General features: G+C 44.3%; 3 protein-coding genes across 4 annotated transcripts in view; all 3 read left to right on the top strand.

Moving 5' to 3' along the window:
• Window positions 1–1,022, top strand: part of lgi3 (leucine-rich repeat LGI family, member 3) — a gene marked incomplete at both ends in the record, with an annotated part of 6,765 nt that extends 5,743 nt beyond the window's left edge. The window contains 2 exons of the mRNA XM_084457040.1: window positions 111–201; window positions 293–1,022. Of these exons, the coding sequence (XP_084313166.1) occupies window positions 111–201; window positions 293–1,022 (821 nt within the window). The remainder of the gene's footprint in view (window positions 1–110; window positions 202–292) is intronic.
• A 1,862-nt stretch (window positions 1,023–2,884) lies between these two features.
• On the top strand, window positions 2,885–6,700 carry chmp7 (charged multivesicular body protein 7). 2 transcript variants are annotated; one of them, XM_084457540.1, is made up of 11 exons: window positions 2,885–2,922; window positions 3,213–3,491; window positions 3,598–3,769; window positions 3,866–4,051; window positions 4,485–4,618; window positions 5,034–5,082; window positions 5,173–5,292; window positions 5,626–5,724; window positions 5,811–5,868; window positions 5,978–6,211; window positions 6,297–6,700. In XM_084457540.1, exons 2-11 carry the CDS (start codon window positions 3,235–3,237, stop codon window positions 6,350–6,352), a joined length of 1,365 nt encoding a protein of 454 aa, XP_084313666.1. In that variant the 5' UTR covers window positions 2,885–2,922; window positions 3,213–3,234; the 3' UTR covers window positions 6,353–6,700. The 2 variants fall into 2 exon arrangements, with proteins under 2 accessions (XP_084313666.1, XP_084313667.1); XM_084457541.1 differs by having other exon boundaries at window positions 5,981–6,211.
• A 282-nt stretch (window positions 6,701–6,982) lies between these two features.
• Window positions 6,983–13,985, top strand: entpd4 (ectonucleoside triphosphate diphosphohydrolase 4). The gene is made up of 13 exons (XM_084457671.1): window positions 6,983–7,109; window positions 7,444–7,567; window positions 7,973–8,170; window positions 8,429–8,634; window positions 9,085–9,235; window positions 10,051–10,154; window positions 10,312–10,371; window positions 10,683–10,840; window positions 11,374–11,540; window positions 11,639–11,963; window positions 12,073–12,158; window positions 12,366–12,527; window positions 12,625–13,985. Exons 2-13 carry the CDS (start codon window positions 7,560–7,562, stop codon window positions 12,857–12,859), a joined length of 1,860 nt encoding a protein of 619 aa, XP_084313797.1. The 5' UTR covers window positions 6,983–7,109; window positions 7,444–7,559; the 3' UTR covers window positions 12,860–13,985.
• The last annotated feature ends 1,350 nt before the right edge of the window (window positions 13,986–15,335 follow it).

Genomic DNA, 15,335 nt, shown 5'->3' on the forward strand with positions numbered 1-15,335 from the left:
TGTCCTCTTATGCGAAATGGGATCAATGCACCAAAGTGTTTGTACTTAATTAATGAATTACAAATGTAACCGTCGGAAGATAGTTGATAGTTTCTCTGTGTGTTCCTCAGCTCGTTCTGCTGTGTACTGCAAGCCTGTGGTGATAGACAACAATCTTTACATGGTCGTGGCTCAACTATTTGGAGGCTCTCACATCTACAAGTAAGACTTCTTCCTACTTCAATTGCCTTGTTCATTGCAGTTAAATATATCAATACATTTGACATTAATGAAATTTGCATTTTCAATGCAGGTGGGAGGAGAACCCACTGCGATTCGTGAAGATCCAGGACATTGACACCTCTCGCGTGAGGAAGCCCAACTTTGTTGAGACCTTTCAGATAGACGGGGAGTGGTACTTTGCCGTGGCAGACAGTTCGAAGGCAGGCTCCACTAGCATTTACCGTTGGAACAGCAACGGCTTCTACTCCCATCAATCCCTTCATCCCTGGCATCGCGACACCCACGTGGAGTTCCTGGACACCGGGGGCAAGCAGCACCTCATCCTCTCCAGCGCCTCCCAACCCCCAGTGGTCTACCAGTGGAACCGCAGCCAGCGTCAGTTCTCCTTCCATTTGCAAATCTCCGAGTTGGCGGACGTGCAGATGGTCAAGCACTTCTGGGTGCGCAAGGTCCTGTACCTCTGCCTCACGCGCTTCATCGGCGACTCCAAGATCCTCCGTTGGGAGGGCCAGCGCTTCGTCGAGATCCAGACCCTTCCGTCGCGTGGCTCCATGGCGGTGTATCCCTTCACGGTGGGCCTCCGCCACTACCTCCTCCTGGGAAGTGACTTCTCGTTCTCTAGAGTGTACCTCTGGGACGACCTCACTCAGCGCTTCCAGCCCTTCCAGGAGCTCAACGTCAGAGCACCCCGCGCCTTCAGCCTGGTGTCTGTGGACAACAAAGACCTTCTGCTAGCTGCTAGCTTCAAAGGCAACACTCTGGCCTATCAGCACCTTGAGGTGGATCTAAGTGCCAAGTAGACTTAAAAAGAACGTAGACGAGGTCAATTATTAAGAACGTTTACTAACATGTGCTGTTCTTTTTTTGGGGGGGGGGGGGGGGAGCAGCTTGTCTAAGCCATGTGACTTGGAAGCCGATTAGCTGCAATAAATTAAAACTTAAGTGGGGACAAATGGACTGTTGTATTCAAATGTATGCCATACTTTGATGAGTTAAAATGAGGTTAAAGAACCATAATGCCTGTGCTGTGCAAACAATTTCACCATATAGCAATAACTATAACTATGCCATTGTAAATACCATATCACTATGCAACATACATACCAACATATCAGTCACCAGCAAATGATGGCTGGTGGCAATGCAGATACATGTTGGCTATATACACTGAAAATAGAAACGAAACAAATGGTGTAAAAAGCATGTTCACCTTAACTGTATCGTATGGTAACACTGTAATACATTTACTTATGCATATTGCTATGAAAAGTATTAACTGTTTACATCAAATATGGGATTTGGTATATGTTGGTCACAGTAAAATTCTACCAGGGAAATTTAATGTCAAGCAATATAAGTATACATTAATACATAGCAGTTATAAGTAATAAGTAACTTACTTAGGTAACTCTCATAATTCATTCACGGATACACGTATCTTCATTGATATAATGTTGTTATTGATGGACTATTGTAAAGGATAACCACATTTGAATGTGCATGGGCTGGATTGTTTTTTTGTGTCTTGTGTCTTCTGTGTGGAAGTTCCAAACGTTTGTCTTATGATTGTGAAGAAATGAAAAGTGCATTAATTTACTTCTCATCCAACATGATCTCACAGCACTTTGCAACATGTATGCCGCAATTGTGTTTTCAATATTTCATTATTACATAATATGACATTTTAATAGTATTCATTACAAGGTAGGCTACATACAGTAAACAGGAATGGGATATAGGCCTACTGGTCTCTCACACGGGCCAACAGCAGGCCATGACACTGCAGACAAATTCACACACTGACACTGAGCCAGTAGGCCAATGGGCCTGAGAATGAGCCATTAAAATATGCTTCACCCCCTCTGCCTGTTATGTACTATATGAATGGTCATCAGCACCCAATTGTAAGCTGTGTCTTTGAAATAAACACCTACATCACACCACGTGACATCATGAGTCAGACCGACATATTTGAAAGAATGCCACACCACCATTCACATTCTCATTAAGTAGGCCTACTAATGTTATAAATCATATGCCGACTGATATCTAGAAATATGATGACACTTGAGGTCCTTGGTAGGGTTAGTAAAGTAGAGTAGTAAAGGGAAAAATCATGTTTAGCCTTAGAGTTTAACATGTTTTTTGAATGATTTTTCACGGTGCCCACCCACATCCATTGTATGACCAAAACGGTGGTAGAGCAATTATCAGACTTTCTCAAAAGTGCTAGTTTTGTCAACTTTTTGATCTGAACCATTGTATATGATCATAAGTAACCTTAAAACAGGGCTGAACATGATTTTTCCCTTTACTACTCCTTTAAAGGTAGAATAGCCCCAAATGCCTGTCTGGCTACTGGCCACTAGTGGCTACAATTCCTCAGGATTTCAGGAACATTCAGGACTTTGGGGGAACAGTCCAGATCTGAGACACACAACTGTTTCTGGAGAATGGCTGTGCTTTAGATTAAAAAAAAAATATATATATATATATATTGGCTTATATAGCCTACTTTCTATAATTATGTAGCCTCGTGAGACCATCCTGATGTTGCGAGCTCACATTCAGTTTCTCTCAGGTTAATCATTCTGCGCAACAGAGTACTCAATGACCGCCGTGAACACACTTCCCTGCGTAGAAACAGCGCATGTGTGACGTTGGGAGTTTCACGCAACTTTATCATAACAACACACGCAGGTGAGATTTCGAGTTCTTTGCTGTAATGTTATTTATGCCAGTGTCCCTTTCCCCACCTTGTTCTCGCCTACTTAACACGAGAGCAAACAACGTGGAATAAAATGTTGGAGATTATTGTTGATCTTGTCGATCCTACAGTGACATACGTTACTGAAAGCTAGATAGCTTGCTCTCAAAAACATTGCAGCTATCAACATTGTACATGGTGTCCACATGTCTTGCACTTATGACAAAGATCCTTGAACCTTTAAATCACACAGGTTTTGATTATTTGTATCTTTTGTATGCAGCTAAACGTTTTCAACAGAAGACATGAATCCAGAGCCAATCTTGCCACCAGAGTGGGAAGATGATGAACGGATGAATTTCCTGTTCTCTGACTTCAAAGAAAACCGAGAGGTCAACCCAACAGACTGGGACAGTAAAATGGGTTTCTGGTCATCCCTCATCGTGCAAAACTGTAGGCATCGAGGTTCTGTGTGTGTTAATTTGCTAGATTTGAACAATACTTTTCGAAGGAAAGGAACTGTGCCTTTGGGTCTTGGCGCTGTCATCCAGAGTATGGCCAGGTAGGTATGCAATGTCATATCACATGTGTGTGCACTCGGCTCTGGGGTGAAAAACATCAAATGTGTCTCAGGATGTCTCATAAACTGACTGTTTCTCACCTGGCAGGTGTGGAAAGATTCAGAGGGAATCAGAGTTTGCAGCAAATGTAGACTGTGGTTGGCTGTCCTGGGGTGTGGGCCTGTTGCTGCTGAAGCCTTTGAAATGGACCTTCTCCACTCTACTGGGAAGCAGTCGTGTTGCTTTGGAAGAGTCATTTGTTGTTATTGGATTGGTAAAAGTGAGTGGATCCGTACAAATTATTGTGTCAATGTAATAAGTTGATATATGTTTTTACTTTGATTCTGTTTCTTTCTTTTTCCCCGCTTTTTTTTAGGAGAAGGCGGCAGAATTGCTAGCTGTCTACCGGAGCTCCCCAATGGCCAATCGCACTCTCGTATCCTTTCAGGAACTTCGCACATTGTCATCCCATGTCTGTGTTGACGAGAGTACTCTGTGCATGGCCCTGCTCCAGCTGCAGAGAGAGAAGCGAGTGACAGTGTCACTGCATGAAGGAGAGAAGGTGAGGTCTCGTCTGAGTCATTCATAGGAGTGGGGCTACTGCATCATACTCTTCGTCGTATGGGTTGGTTGTTATTGTCCTCTCACCCCAGGCTCGGGGCCGAGGGGCTATCCTTTTACCACCCCGAGCCTGGGTGAGGGGTCACCCAGGCTTTATATCCGGGCACACCTCCAGGAGCCACGTCACCGTTTCGTCATCCAAAACCGTCAGGCCATGCATTCCGTTGGGTGTCCGGTTTATCGGACAGTCCTGGGTGACGTGGTCTGCGGTTTGTTCCTTGGCGCCACACTCGCACGCCGCAAATCATACTCTTAACTTCCTATATGTCTATTAAGCTTATTTCCTTGAGGCTTAATGCATAATAACACAATATAACAAAATATGGAGTGGAGTGGTTATTTTCAGTTATGTTCTGTGTTGTGTGTCTTCACAGATAGTCAAGTTTTCTCAGCCAGGGCAGGATCGTATTTGTCCGGTCAGTGACGTGGACATGGGCATCTTCCAGCTTCAGCGCAGTGAGAGGCTGCTTGAGGGGAGGGTGGAGCTGCTGGGCCAAGAAGCAGAGAGGTTTGACCATTTAGCTTTCTAACTGAACTTATTGTGTGAGCTGACAAAAGAGGATCTTGCTTGTAAATAACACCATCTTTATATAAAACTTGTGGGGGGTGAATCAGAGTTTGCTGATTGCCAGGATTGATCACACTTGGTGAATTTAAATCAATTTTAAAAGACTATGAAACCAGTTCTCTTAGTCAGTGCAACTGTTTGATTACTTGCCCTACAGTACAACCGATTCTTGCTGTCAAAGTATGTCTCTCTGTATTGTCTGTTGTTATGTTTCTTTTATTGCTGTAACTTTGTTTCTGCTGCCTTCTTTTCCAGATCGCTCTTGAAAAAGAGATTTTAATCTCAATGATGCCTATCTGGTTAAATAAAGGATTTGATTGGTTGATGATAACTGCTGGTTGTGTTATGTGTGTAGGTGCAGAGAAGAAGCCAGACTGCTACTGCGGGAAGGGAAGAAATCCCAGGTAGATTTGAATCCCTCTGATACTCATACTCATACTCGGCCTGAGCCCAAGACCTTTATTTTTTTACTCAGTTCTGTCTTTTCCCCCTAGGCTCTGCGGTCCTTGAGAAGTCGAAAGCGGGTGGAGAAGAGAGCTGAAAAATTGTACGCCCAACAGGAGACTATTAAGGGCATCCTGGACAAAATAGCCCAATCACAGACAGACAAGCTGGTAAGAGAGAGGAGCGCACACATCGGCCTTAACCCTTTTAACCCTGAAAATAAAGTGACAACATTTCGAATATTAATTGGATTTTCCCTATAATACTAGAAAGCGCAGTTTCTCAGCTTTCAGCAAGTGTTGGAGTGAGGAATTTTTTAGATTTGTTAGATATTTTTTTTAATATTATAAAATATTTGTTAGATATAGTTAGCTATTTATAATGTTGCCGGTGACGTGGTCGTATCGAAAGGGTTAAAAGAGGGATTGTTAACTCGTCAAATAGCCATTTACACCATACCTGCCTGCATAACCTAGGTGATGTTTCTGTGTATCTGTATTTAGGTTATCCAGGCGTATCAGGCTGGAGTTGCAGCCCTGCAGGTCTCTCTGAAGGATGTGACCGTGGAGCGGGCTGAGAGCCTCGTGGATCAAATCCAAGAGGTCATGCTCCCTTCTAAGGTGCTGTTTATTGAGCTATTGAATATTCACATAATTATAATGTTTTTTCTACATATTTTCTATTACAGTTGTGTGACAATCAGGAAGAAGTGACCCAAACTCTGGCTGGTGGAGTGCTCGACACAAGTGAGTCAGAATGTCCTATTAATCTATTTTGCGATGCAATACTGTCTAATCCAGTTACCATGTGAAAGGGGTTGAGATGGTATTCAAGCCAATATTGTTCTTTGTTTAGCAGATGGAGACACCGATGAGTTAGAAGAAGAGCTGAAATCTCTACTGAGAGACTCTGATATTGATGGAACCTCCTCTTTACCTGAAGTCCCAACACACCCTCTCTCGCCTGGGAGGGACCCCTGTTCTCTTGACGATCTCTTCAGCTCTTTGCCATCAGTACCTCAGAACCACTTAAATATCACAGATGAGGAGCTGGACAAAGAGCTAGGTCGCCTTACCCTCACAGATACAGGTTAGTTTCTCCTACTTTGTAAAATACAAATATGCCACTAAATAAGCTCTTGAAGTAACATTTGGTCACCATTGTCTTCCTTAAGGTCTTCCCCAAAAAGGTTTGGTCTTGCCGACGAAGAGGCTCGAGCCTGCACAGTGACAGTGCCAAGAAGTGACTTCAATGACAGCTTCAGACCCTCCAAGAGTGGCTGGAAAACTATGTTTTTTGTAACATACTGTATGTTTATTGATATCTATAAACTCTCAACAGGGACTTCCTTTTTAAACATAAGATATTTTAAGTCACCTTTTGAAGTCTTAAATGTACCACACTAATAAAGATAACTATCATGCTACCAAATTATTAATTATAACCATCAGTATAACTATATTCATAGCTTGCTATCAGAATATTGTGATTGTACGAGTTTATGCCAAAAATGTATTAAAAATGGTAAATAGCCTAGTGTTCAGCCTAGTAGACTATCATAGCTAGAGGATTGGAGAAATAAATTAAGTAGACCTAATACACACATAATTCTGTATGATTCGCAAGTGCTCTTCAGTAAATGCCAATTTGCCATACTATGGTAGTTGCACTTTTTTTTTATGTCATAAAACAAAAATGTATTGATGCATTAATGGTCCAAAATCCAAACCCAAGTTGATGTCCGGCTTGCCGCCTGACCGCCGGGAAGCGTAAAAGTCGAAATCAAGTGCACCTTATATCACGTAACATCAACCACGCATGCGCGATAGCTAGCTAACTAACTTTGCTATGTTAGCCGCCGGGGTGGTGCTTAGCTAACTAGGCTAGTCTACCTACCAACCAGCCCAACTACCTAGATCCATTACATGTTTATGAGTAAACGTGTTGACTAGTGATGTGAAAAAGGCTTTCAAACCTCAATGCAATGGTAAGTGATCTGTAATAGCTAGCGAGCTCAGTGGCTGGTTAGCATTAGCTAGCTCCCATAACTACGTAACACGCAAGGGAGCTAACTAGCTAGTAGCTAAGAAGTACGTGGCAATTGTGATGGGTTAAGAGGAGGAGGAGGTGATCATATTTCTAGCTTGCTAACTCTTGCCAGCTGGCTGATTACATTTCCTGACTTGTAACTTAAACTGTGTTGGCTAGAACATAGTGTGCTAACCAAGGTTACTAGATAGGCTAGCTTACATTAGGCAACAAGATGGATGTAACCTGCTATTAAGTGAGTGCTGTATGTATTATCATGTATTTATACACAGGTCATGATCAGAGGAAGGAGCAGGCCATGGTGCCCCAACTCCTCCATCTCCTGTCTCTCTGAACCGTCCACAGAGACACTCAGTTAACCTGCAACTAGATAAAGGACACTCACATCATGGGAAGGTATGCTCACTACTGGGGTCTCCTTAAGGGCTGGGGCTTGTGTTGGTTGTCCTGAAAATGAGAGTTTGTTGGTGGTCCTGAAAATGTTGTGGTTGCATAGGTAGCTAACTATGTAAGGCAAGGCAAGTTTATTTATAGAGCACATTTCAGCCACAGGGCAATTCAAGGTGCTTTACATGAGACATTAAAAGCATTAAAACAAAAAGCAAGACATTAAAGACATTTAAAACAAAAGGCAGGACAAATTAAAAGCATTAAAACAACATTTAGCTAGTTGGCTATTAGGGAGTCCAGTTAGTGACGAGGACACCTACTGTAATACAATTACCTACTGTAATTGTTACCTAATCACTTATGAGGAAATAGTTTTAAGCATTGTAGCTAATTCTCTCTTCTCCTTGACAGGATCAGTTTCTCGTGCCTGTTCCCTGCCTCCTGGCACTTCAGCCTGTCACCTCTGGTCCTCCCCCGCCTCCTGCTACCTTCCTTCAGGCAGCTGGTCTTCATCGGCCTGCTGGTCGGCCTGCTGGGCCTCCTGTACCTGTTTCTGATCATGGGGAAGGGTCAGGAGAGCTGGATCCGAAAGGACAACCACTTCCACAGGTAGCTAGTACAGCATACGCTATTCAGCTACACATCGGCCTACTAGTTTACTGGTTTTTATCATCTAGAAAAGAATAGGGCTGAAACGATTAGTCGATTAATCGATGACTAATCGACAATACAAATAGTCGCCAACAAATGTAATTGTTGTTATTGTTTATATTATAGCCTGAGGGATTTTTGTTTTATTTTCTGTTTGCTTTTTGTCAATCTTTGTCCAATCTCATTTTGCTCTGGTTTAAATGTTTTAATCACTAGACATTTGGCGAGGGTCACTGACGTGGAGGCGACAGACACCAGCAACCCCAACCTGAACTACGGTCTGGTGGTGGACTGTGGCAGCAGCGGGTCCAGGGTGTTTGTGTACTGTTGGCCGCGTCACAACGGGAATCCCCACGACCTGCTGGACATCCGGCAGATGAGAGACCTCCACCGCAAGCCGGTGGTCATGAAGATTAAGCCAGGTGATTTAAATCAAATCAAACTTTATTTGCACAGTGCATTTCATACACAGAGGCAACACAATGTGCTTTACAGGGAGCAATGGGAGGGTGGACATAGGGCCCACCCCTACATATTCCAGAGGGAAGCAAACAAACAGTTTCACCCGGGGGGGCCAGAAAAGTGAGCTGTAAAAATTCTTCCCTGACCTCTCTCAAACGAGATGATCGATTATAGATACATTAAAATGAGTATGCATTTTAAAGAAGATAAGCACGTGCGTGCGTGCCCGCCCGCCCGCCCCTCCCTCCCTTTTTTATCTCAGGTCTCATTTGTGTTGCCTCTGTGTATGGAATGTGCTTTATAAATAAAGTTGGGTTTGATTTATGAGATAGGACTCTTCATAACAAGTGGTCTGTTGAGGCCATGATGAGGCACAGAGGGCATGACTCTCTGGGGTTACCTTCTTATAGGGATCTCTGAACTGGCCACGTCACCAGAGAAGGCCAGCGACTACATCTACCCCCTGCTGAGCTTCGCTGCCAAGCACATCCCCAAGAACAAGCACCAGGAGACCCCTCTCTACATCCTCTGCACGGCGGGAATGAGAGTGCTGCCTGATGGGTACGGTTAGGCCTCTTAAAGGACCGTACTGGTCTAGATAGGATTTGATCTCCTTAAACTACTCGCCCAACGTCTATCACATTACCGCAATCCATTTTCCATTTCCATGTCCATCCATTTCCCAAGAAAAGCTCATGTTAAAAGATGTTTGCATTTTCGTGTTTTACTTACATTTCAAAAGTTGAGTGTGATGGCTTTAAAACAATTTTTTTTAATTGTTCCCTCGTTGCGCTGACAAACTCGTCCCAGTTAGTTTCAAATAATTTTCAGTAGTTTTAATGTTATATTATTTTCGTTCAAATTCGTTGAACTCCTGCGCTATATTCTCTAATCCACCTACGCTAGATTCTCTACCCAGCATTCCTAGCGACGGCTGCCATGTACAGGAACAGGAAGAACACAGACCGTTGGCGTAGGCTGTGCAAAGAGGGTCAAAACCAAAATAATAACTACTGAAAATTATTTGAAACTAACAAGGACGAGTTTGTCAGCGCAACAAGGGAACAATTAAAAAATATGTTTTGAAGCCATCACGTTCAACTTTTGAAATGTAAGTAAAATGCAAATATATTTTAGCGTGAGCTTTACTTCAGAAAATGGATTGCGGTAATGTGATAAACGTTGGGTGACTAGTTTTAGGAGATCGCATCATATTTAGACCGGTATGGTCCTTTAAACATGTAGGCAAAAAATGACAGCTTGAGATTCATCATGGCCACCCAGATGTCCAAATATTTAGCATATTGAGGGCTGGGATCTGTAACTGTTTTCTTTGACATTACCTTTATTTTCAATTGCCTTGTGTTCCACTTCAGTCAACAAGAAGCTCTTCTGGAGGACCTACGGACAGACATCCCTGTCCACTTCAACTTCCTGTTCTCTGACTCCCATGTGGAGGTTATCTCTGGCAAGCAGGAAGGTGAGCGCTTCCCAGTCAGCTCAGTAATGCCGTCTTCAGATCCAATCAGCACACTCTGTCAAAGCAGGTGGAAATGGGACAACAAAAGAACCGTACTGTGATGTGTTTACTGTATATATGATCTGTATATCACAACCCAGTCCTTTGTGTTTGCTAGGTGTATACGCATGGATAGGCATTAACTTTGTCCTTGGGCGGTTCAATCATGTTGATAGTGGTGAGTATCTATATAGTAATAATAATAATAATAATAGGTATTCTGTTTCAGGACATGAGCATTTGTGCACCTTGTTTAAACAAGTTTGAATTTTTAAATTTAATTTATTATGGTTTTTATTATTTTTAAAGATACCATTTACAACATATACAATGTAGGCACAATAAAAAGACAAAACGGTACAAAACACCCACAGTTCTAGCGAACAGCCTCCTTAAAAGGACACAGCGAGTAAAGTAGATGTGTGTACTGAGAGAAAGTGAGACAGAAGAAGAACACGGACATGTTCTTCTCCTCTCTCTCTCCCACAGAGAGGAGCGACGCGGTGGTGGAGGTGCAGGTTCCTGGTAGCGACCAGGAGGAGGCGCTGGTGAGGAAACGGACCGCAGGCGTTCTGGACATGGGCGGGGTTTCCACGCAGATCGCATACGAAGTGCCCAAAACTGTAAGCTTTGCTTCTCCACAACAGGTTATTATCCACAATTTCCCTTTTTGTGATGTGTTTGGTTTTGTCACTCACCCCCCTATTCTTCTCCACCTCTATCATTTCCTGGTTAACCCTGTATTAGTCCTCTGAAGAGGAAGTGCTCTATTGGACTGTTGCAAGCCTTCTGTCAAGATAAGCCTGCTGCATGACATCATAGCAGGGTTTTGGACATGAGCATTAGGATACAAAGTGTCACTTAAATGATCACAGATTGTTCATGACCCTCTACCCCATCCATAACACATTTTAGCCCTGCTCGCCATTTTATTCACCCATGATCCATTTATAAATATAAAGTTATGAAGCATTGATTTGCATGTTCCCTTCCTCTAATTAATTTCATTTTAAACCAAAGTTTTAACCTTTCCTGCCTTTGTCTAGTCCCAGTTACAGTATGTACCTAATGTGTATTGTAGCTCATTCTTTAACATGCTGCAGATACTTTGTTAGAAATTAGTGTATCGACTGATTATGGAGACAATTTACTTGCCGGCTGACTTGTGAATGTTTTTTAGGAGGAAGTGGCCAAGAACTTGCTGGCGGAGTTCAACCTGGGCTGCGATGCCCACCGTACGGAGCATGTGTACCGCGTGTACGTGTCCACCTTCCTGGGCTTCGGAGGAAACGCAGCGCGAAAAATCTACGAAGACAACCTGGTCCGAAACACCATCGCTCGAAACAAGTAAGACCCCGGCGACACAGCCCCATGTATCAGCTGGGAGACGTCTGTCGCAGGTAAACAACGTAGGACGCTTGACTTACTGGTTTGTTTTTGCGCAGGCTCCTCGGTCAGCATGTTGGTGAGACGGCCGAGGCGCCCCTCCTGGACCCCTGTCTGCCCACAGACCTGCAGGACGAGGTGGGGCCTGGCGCCCAGAAGCTCCACCTCCGAGGCGTGGGGGATTTCGACCGCTGCAGACAGCTGCTCCTCCCCTTCCTCAACCGCACCAACCAGACCAGCTCCTCCCTCAACGGCATCTACCAGCCGCCCATCGACTACTCCAACAGCCAGTTCTACGGCTTCTCCGAGTTCTACTACTGCACGGAGGACGTTCTGCGCATGGGCGGGGATTATAACTCCTCCAAGTACGCCAGCGCTGCCCAGGTTAGCTACACAAACGCACCTTCAGTGTGTACAATTGAATTTTGACTTGGTTTAGAGGACATGTGATAAGAGGATATCAACGTTGGTTTTTTTTGTGCCTCCTCTGCAGAGCTACTGCGCCACCCAGTGGAGGATTCTGAAAGAGCGCTTTGACTCCGGCTTGTACGCCTCTCACGCTGATATGCACCGGCTGAAGTACGTCACACCCGTAGAACCTGCTTACTTTCAACTTCTCCCTCAGTCTGGTTACCTAAAAAAGTACAAGTTAAATAAATGTATAGATTAAATGAATTATGACACGATTATGAAGAAATGCCAAAGACTTATGACACAATTATGAAGAAATGCCAAAGACTGACATACATAATAATTGGTGTTCTAACCTCCTTTTTTTGGGTGCAGGTACCAGTGTTTCAAATCCGCCTGGATGTATGAGGTGTTCCATTCAGGGTTCTCGTTCCCGAGGGATTATAAGAACCTGAGGACGGCCCTCTTGGTTTACGACAAAGAGGTGCAGTGGACTTTAGGAGCCATCCTTTACAGAACCCGATTTCTCCCTCTGAGGTAACCCACAACACCTAGAACCCCATTTCCCCTACGAAGAACCTGAGATCCCCCCAGTTCTCCCCTCTCACACAGACATGTTTGTTTCGTCTCCCAGGGACATCCAGCAGGAGAGCCTGAAGGCGGTTCACTCCCACTGGAGACACAGCTTCTCCTTCGTCAACAACCACTACTTGTTCCTCGCCTGCTTCCTGGTGGTGCTGCTGTCCATCCTGCTGTACCTCCTCCGCCTGAGACACATCCACCGGCGCACCGCCCAGCGCTGCCCCGCCTCCTCGGTCACGTGGCTGGAGGAGGGCCTGGGGTCCACTGCACTCCCCATCACCCTCTAGACCTCTCCGACCTTTGACCCCAGAGACTAGTCCTCTCCTAGACTCATCCCCCCTAGTCCATCTGCTTGCTCTTCCATGACAGGGCCTTTACCGGCTGGCTATCCTGAAAGTGAGTCCGTCTGTCTGTCCTCTTAAGACTTTTGCCTTCGAGTCAAATGAGCAGGAAGAGACATCGCGGCTCGGGAAGTGATGACGCGGCATATCTTGCATGTTGAGTTTGCAGCCTCGGATCAGCTATGAGATTTTTCTTTTGTCTTAATGTTTATTTATTTTTGTTGATATGAGAGAAAAAAAATGCCTTTTTATATTTGCAGGAAATGTGAATGGGTGCAAAGAGTGTGTTCTTGCCTGTAACATTCGTGATCCCGTTCATATTTGGTTGTTGGTAAGTGTAAACGGCAGCTGGCTTGGATCCTCACTGAGTAATGTCAGAGTTACTGGACAGCATCTGGACAGGGAACATTCTGTATCAGATCATAGTCGTGTGCTTTGTTGGATTTTACCAAGTAAGACTTAATTGATGCATCTTCATGATCTATTTAATTGGGTTTTTTTTGTTTACCTTTTTGGGTACATGATCAGTGAATGTCTTCATTCGGACGAGAAAACGTTGGTTCTTTATAACTTTGTTTATGAGCGATATCACTCCCCCACAGAAACCAGTGCACTAAGGGTTTTGTTTGATCTTTAACGAATGGGTTTAAAACGAATGGGCTGGAATAGTCCGAGGGACACTCATCTGCACCAGTTCAGTGCTGTTTAGTTACATTCAGCAAGGGGAGTTTACATGCTGTGGGACTCAATGCAGTAAAGCTCTTCTGTCACACTTCTATTTCCTTACGGTTCTGTACCTGCTGCAGAAGAGGTAGTGTTCATCAGAGCTACAAAAGTGCAATATTTCTTCATGTCTTATCACTGTGGAGCTCCCAGTGCTCCAGACCCCCAGCAGCCCAACCCAGAGTCCACGCCCAGTAAGACGACGCTGGCTGCTGATCTCAGATCAGTGGTGTCCAGCGATGGTGTACAAATAACCATTCAAGTTTGGAATTCCTTGTATGTATTCCTAAACAAACTGCTTCATTTTCAGAAGCTGGGATATCTGCTGTAGGGGTGTAGTTGAAATCACATATGCCATATTTATATTCAAAAAGGTGTAATTACTGTTTGCACAGAACTCTTGTCAACAATCCCATTGCTGTTGAATTAAAAAAAAATAATGATGTAATGTGTTTTTTGGAGTGTTTGAGTAGAAGTATTAATTATGCAGGCCCAAAGAGAAGGGGGCTTGTTCCCAAACCCAGCTCGTACCTTTAGTGGGGTTAGCTCTGTGTGTGGGGTGTTGTGGGTACTTTGTGGAGTGTGCCTTACGCAAACAATAGCCAGGGAATAACACGAATGTACCTTTGGTTGCTATAATTAGTTTGCGTTCTTATTCATGCCTTGTAGCATTGTATCCCCTTAAAGATGGCTGGAGACTGTTGAGAAGGATGAGAGCCTCTGGGGACACAGGTTGACTAAATTGTGACCACACACTTACAGGACCAGTCATGGTTTAGAGGCCCCTAGTAACACAGGAAGAGCACCAGCATCGCGCCAGGATATCCATCAAGACCACTAAGCTGCAGACAGCCACTAACGACCACGTCACCCAAAACAAGTCACTCATTAGAGTCTGCGTTGTTGCAGCCGGCCTGTCTGAGTCTGGGTGGGGTGGGGGGGGGCTGGAGACATACAGGGGGGGGGCTGGGTCGTCCCCAGACAGAGCTGCTGATGGACGACTTGAACGCTTCTCTCAACTAAGATAAGGGGTTTAGATCAGCAGGCTTCTTCACTCAACTTGGGCTGGAGCTGTTCGGACCGCAAACCGCCATTGTTTGGGGAACGACCTGCTCCTCTGTAAATAAAGTAACGAGAAATAATGTGAACATGGACTTAGGAAGACAACATGTCCTGTTGTGAACTCAGATCAAATCCAAGAGTCAATTTGCTATAGGGTCTACGCTGTCTGCCACAGTTTAATTAGCAAGATGTTTCTCACCAACTCCAGCATGTCATTGTCAAACAGCCAGACTCTGATCAGCACTGATCTATCTCTGTAATAATATTTCTCATTTATTCAGAGTGCTGAAAGTATGAAAAATAAGTTATCAGGTGATTTATGTCTGACAAGCAGTGCTTTCAAGCAACTCTGTGCTGAGTCACTCTCTCTCTACATAGGTCACTGTTCACACCCTGCCCAGGTCAGGGACACGGCTGTCCGGTGAATGATTACTCCCGGGTATGTTTATGTAGCTGGCGTTATCTTAGTGGTTCCACTACTACTATAGCTATACCACAGCTTTCCCTCAAATTACTTCAACAAATGGGAATTCTCTTCCGATGCCAACTTGGCTCCGAAGAGCCCAATTTGATAAAGGTGAAATTTAAACTTCTGCAACAAGAGTCGCGGGAACGACTCAAACAGAATGCCAGATAA

Source organism: Borostomias antarcticus, assembly GCF_949987555.1.
Source record: "Borostomias antarcticus genome assembly, chromosome: 23".
In the NCBI taxonomy this organism is placed as follows: Eukaryota; Metazoa; Chordata; class Actinopteri; order Stomiiformes; family Stomiidae; genus Borostomias; species Borostomias antarcticus.

Coding starts and splice junctions, on each gene's coding strand:
- entpd4 (XM_084457671.1), top strand. Junction 10,155..10,311: donor TATCTCTGGCAAGCAGGAAG/GTGAGCGCTTCC, acceptor TGTGTTTGCTAG/GTGTATACGCATGGATAGGC. Junction 10,372..10,682: donor GTTCAATCATGTTGATAGTG/GTGAGTATCTAT, acceptor TCTCTCCCACAG/AGAGGAGCGACGCGGTGGTG.
- chmp7 (XM_084457540.1), top strand. CDS start 3,235: ATGAATCCAGAGCCAATCTTGCCACCAGAGTGGGAAGATGATGAACGG. Junction 5,083..5,172: donor GGGAAGGGAAGAAATCCCAG/GTAGATTTGAAT, acceptor TTTTCCCCCTAG/GCTCTGCGGTCCTTGAGAAG. Junction 5,293..5,625: donor AATCACAGACAGACAAGCTG/GTAAGAGAGAGG, acceptor ATCTGTATTTAG/GTTATCCAGGCGTATCAGGC.